At 54.3% G+C, this 4,589-nt stretch overlaps 2 protein-coding genes across 3 annotated transcripts in view; one reads left to right on the forward strand and one right to left on the reverse strand.

Moving 5' to 3' along the window:
• CLN3 (CLN3 lysosomal/endosomal transmembrane protein, battenin) overlaps nt 1–1,806 on the reverse strand; it is a 9,861-nt gene extending 8,055 nt beyond the window's left edge. The window contains exons 1-3 of one of the 2 annotated variants that reach the window (XM_040463695.1): nt 1,580–1,806; nt 1,271–1,393; nt 1,037–1,115 (exon numbers count right to left, since the gene is read on the reverse strand). In XM_040463695.1, the coding sequence (XP_040319629.1) occupies nt 1,037–1,115; nt 1,271–1,316 (125 nt within the window). In that variant the 5' untranslated portion in view covers nt 1,317–1,393; nt 1,580–1,806. Of the gene's footprint in view, nt 1–1,036; nt 1,116–1,270; nt 1,534–1,579 lie in introns of those variants that run through there. The other variant, XM_040463696.1, reaches the window with a different exon arrangement.
• A 963-nt stretch (nt 1,807–2,769) lies between these two features.
• Nucleotides 2,770–4,589, forward strand: part of APOBR (apolipoprotein B receptor) — a 5,123-nt gene continuing 3,303 nt past the window's right edge. Inside the window, 2 exon segments of the mRNA XM_040463698.1 lie at nt 2,770–3,408; nt 3,756–4,589. The exon segment at nt 3,756–4,589 is cut by the window's right edge and continues 63 nt beyond it. Of these exon segments, the coding sequence (XP_040319632.1) occupies nt 3,352–3,408; nt 3,756–4,589 (891 nt within the window). The 5' untranslated portion in view covers nt 2,770–3,351.

Below are 4,589 nucleotides of genomic sequence, written 5' to 3' on the forward strand. Positions count from 1 at the left end.
CATCTCCATTCAATGTTAGGGCTAGAAATAACTGGCTTTGGGAGGCAGACTTGGGTCCACATCTTATCTCTCCCAGGAAGAGAAGGAAGTCGTCCTTGATGCCTGTCTCCTCCAAGCTTCCACCATGATTCAGTTCCTGGGACTATTCTCATCCACTGATCCACAGTCTCTGACGTGCTGTGGGACAGTAGAAAGATCCCGGAGCTTGAAGCTCGGAAGGATCACGTTCAGATCCCAAGCCTGCTGCTTCCTACTTGAGTGGCCTTGGTCTCATGGGTAAATGAGCATACAAGTTTCTCTTCTCACTGCCTCGCAGGGGGCTGCAGGGATGAAAACAAGATAATACCAAAGTCCTTTATGACCCATGAAGAATCTTTTTTGCTTAGTCTCATTTCCCAGAGCCACGCTCAGTGATGGGAAAGGAACTGGGCCAAGAGCCAGAGAGTTCACGTGCTCCTTCCACAAGCCTACAAAGTGGTACTACCGTTCTCATCTTGCTGCTGTGAAACCGAGGTTCAGAGAGGTTACGAGACTCTTCCAGAGTCACGTGGGAAGTCACTTCCAACCCAGTGTGCCACCCAAGCCCTCGATGGTCAGGTTAGTGCTAGAAGCATTTCCCAGAGCTCAATATTTGAATGATTCCAGGAGGTAGGTGGATGATCGTTTAAAAAGCAGGCATGTGCTTTTTAAAACATGCATTGGGAGAAATACTGGCTTTCCGTCTAGAGTAGTGATTTAAAGTTTTCTTTAAAGAAACACATGCATTTACAAATCTAAAGCCTGACTTGCTTGAAGTAAAACACGAAGTAGTCCTACAGGTGAAATGAGGATCTGGCCAAAATAAGAAGGTGGTAAGTAAATGAATGAAGTCTGGGAACTTTACCGGCTGCCTTGGGCAAACCAACTGGCTCAGTAAATATTTGTGAATTCAGCTCCTTTTTCAGAGCTCAATTTTTTCCTCCTCAGCTCTTTCTTCCTGTTGCTTCCCCTCTTCCCACCGCATTTTTACTTCTGCTGAACTCTTCGGGCCACTCACCAGAAACCCATCGCGTTCTTCCAAAGGGCTCCCTGACGGTCTAACAGACGGGGCCGTGGTTCGGGGGCGGTCTCCTCCCCTGGGAAGGCGAGAAGAAGCGAGCATGATCTCCACCCCACTCGCAAGTGCACGAAGGCCCCACGGGGCTCCTCCCGGGGCCGAGCCAGCGCCCGAGGCCCGAGTCTGGTGGGGACAGAGGCTGTCACTGTCAGGAGGGCGCGTACGAATACGCACCCTCGGATTCCAAAAGGCGCCGCCGCGAGCCCGCACAGCCTCCCATGGCATCAAGTTCAGATCCCGCGAAGGGTTCAAAGTCAGCGAGAGTCCAGGCTTGGCTCTGACCCGGCGGATGAGGGTCTGCGACAGATGAGAAGGATCAACGCCCCAGTGCCGGTCCCGGCTACGGCTTCTCCGCCGCACTCGCGCCCGGCGACCCACCACGTTACCCCGGGCTCCATCTCGCGCCCTCGCACACCCCACCACGTCCCACCCGTTGGACTCTGCCCCCGCCCCCTTTAAAGCAGGGGGCTCTGCGGTCTGTACCTTTAAGAGCAGCTGCAAGTTCGGCCCCGAGGTACCGCAGGTGGGCGGCTCACGTGACAACACCAGCGGGTCCCTCATCACGTGCTTTTGGAGGTCACCACAACTTCCGGGTCCTCTCTCTGTCTTCGCTTTAGGCCTTCCCAGCCTCGGGGCGGGGGACAGAGAGAGGCCGGGAGAACCCTGGAACCGCTGGTTTAAAACTAGAGCGGGTAGGATCAGCAAAGAAGAGCCACGACATTAGACCAGCGGGGCGCAAGGTCTTGACCGTATCCTGCCAGCACTAGGCATGGCAGCGAGCGGCTTCAGCTCCTCTCGCGACCTTCAATTGCCAGAAATAAATATGGCCACCGGGTTACTCCCTTCACTGTTTCTGGCCGGGAACAAAGACAGCCAGTTTCGGGGCATCCTTATTCTTATCTGTTGCCCTTAGATTGCTTCGGAACTGAAAATAAAGATAACACTCATCAAAGAGGATGTCTACCTATTGGCAATATCCAAAGCATTAAAGAGATCCTTTTCCCCAAATTATCCTAGAACTGAAGATTATCACAGAAATAGCCCCGCCTCCCCCCTCGCTTTACAGATGAGAAAACAAAAACGGAAAATTGCTGGTGAAGACGCAAAGTGAGACCTAAACGTGACCTTAGAGACCTTTTTAGCAATAGGAAGTAGAGCACCAGAGGCAGGTGTGTTTGGCTGAGCAGGCTGCAGCAGAATTCCTGCCTGCATCGAGGATACTTAGACCTGACGAGTAATAAGGTCCAAGATTCTGATTCTGTGATCTCATCTGGTCCCTTTAATTGGAAATTTAGAAGGTGGGGATTAGGGGAAGAGATGTAGATCAAAGTCACTTCACATAGTCCCAAATAAGGAGTGATTATTCTCTTACCTTTCTCTAGGTAGTTAAGCAGCATCCTGAATTTTCTTCATGGAGTCCTTCCCCTGCTAATCCCTTCTATGGGCTTCCACCAGCTGGTGCCCACCTCTACCAGCTCTTTCTCACCACCAAGTCCTCAGACTGCTGTTTGAAATGTGGCCCCTTGGGCTGCTTCCCAGGTCACTCAACCAATGAAATATGGTGTCCTACTACCCTTGTGGTGCCCTAGGAACTCAGCAACATGTCATACATGGCCTCTGCCTTCAAGGAACTCACGAGAGGTTGAGAGGTAGACACAAATAACCACAATGCAAAGCTTAGCCAAGTTTTGTTTTGCAAGAATGACTACAGATGAGGGAATGGACATTGGAGCACCAGCCCGGCCCCTTCTTCCCCTTAGGGAAGCATTAATGACCCTGAAATGAGAAGCCAGAGCTCTTACCAACCCCTCTTCACTCCTACTCCTTGTCCCTAGGCAAAACAGGAACCACAAACCCCAGCTTCCTCTCACAGAGTGGCTGTGGCTTGTGGGGGAGACGGAAATGGCTGAGGTGTGAATACAAGACCTGAGTCATTTAGGCTGCAGTTGCCACGGCCCCCTCCCCCCTCCCCAATTCTGAGGTCTCCTGCTCCTATGTTTTTCTTTATGGCCTCCCTTCCCTTGCCCTTCAGCTCCAACTATGCACCTGAGTCCCCCCAGGTGATGCACACCCATTTCCCAGCCAGGACTGGAAGCTGCTGTGGGCACCGCAGAGGGTGGGCAGGGCCTGGGGAGGGGATGCGTCAGGCAGACTTAGGGGAAGAGGAAGTGTCCTGGGCCCCGGGGAAGACTGGCTTGTCTCGGTGGGTGGGGACGGTCATTTGTCAGCTTTCTGGACACACAGAGACAGACAGGATGGATTTCCTCCGGCTCCATCTCCCTGGGCTGCATCAGGCCTTGAGGGGGGCATTGGTGAGAGGGGCAAGGAGATGCCAGAGACTTTCGCCCTGCTCCCTGGGGCCCCCCCTTCCCTCCACCCTTTGAGACTCTCCTCAAGACTTGAGATTCCTTTCCCAGGATCAGGTAGCCTCCTAGCCTGATTGTTTCTGGATTTCAATACCCCACCTCCACAGATACATCCCTACCCCTAATCTAGCCCTTTCCTTTTCCTTCTGCAGATACAGTTCTCTTTCTCCTTCCAGATCCCAGAACCCCTCTTCTGTATCTGAGTTTCTCTGGGCCAGGGTCCCATCCTAAACAGTTCTAAGAAGGCTGGACCTCCCCTTAATGCCTTTGTCCCCCTGCCCCTTCTCTTCCAGGATTCCCTCAGCACCTTTGTCTCCTACCTTATGAGCGATGAGGTCCCCACTGTAGAGAGGAAGGGGGCAAGGGCAGCTGAGGAACTGGGGGAGGTGGCTGCAGGAAGGCCAGAGGAGACTGAAGAGAAGGGAGCCCAGGAGGCCCTTGAGGGCCTTGGAGGCAGCCAAAGCAAGGAGGGTGGAGGGCTGAGAGAGCCTAGAGAGGCTGGAAGGTACCAGGAGGGAGGTTCAGCTACAAAACAGACCTGGGATTGGGAAGAAGGCAGCTCCCATGGGTCTCAAGCAAACAGGCAGCTCACTGGGGCCTGGGAAGCAGCCAGGGCTGCCAGGTGCCAGGAGCCAAGTGCCCACTTAGAGGCTAAAAAGACGTTTGAGGCAGGGTCTAAGGCTGGTCGAGGCAACGGCAGCCAAACCCAGGAGAGTCAAGGGCCCAATGAGCAGGAAGTGAACAGAGAGGAGACACGGAGAACCTGGGGACGGGAGGAGGAGGCGGAAGAGATCAGGGAAGGGAAACCAGGGGTGGCCGGAAAGGCGGAGTCAGAGTGGACCTGGCAGAGGGAGCCCGAGGGGAAGGTAGCAGGGGACAGCAGGGAGTCATTAGAGCAGGTGTTCAAGGAGGCAGTTGCAGAGGAGATCCAGGCGCCTAGGGCCAAAGAGGCTGGGAAGGAAGGAGAGGTGATGGTGGTCCTAAGGGGTAGCCAAAGCACAAGGGTAGAGAAAACACGGGAGTCAGGGACAGAATCTGAGGCTGGGACAACCTCAGGCAGGGAGGAGGAGGCCAGGACAGCCTCAGGCAGGGAGGAGGAGGCCGGGACAACCTCAGGCAGGGAGGAG

This window comes from Herpailurus yagouaroundi, unplaced genomic scaffold (assembly GCF_014898765.1).
Source record: "Herpailurus yagouaroundi ecotype Mexico unplaced genomic scaffold, PumYag 410, whole genome shotgun sequence".
NCBI lineage: Eukaryota > Metazoa > Chordata > Mammalia > Carnivora > Felidae > Herpailurus > Herpailurus yagouaroundi.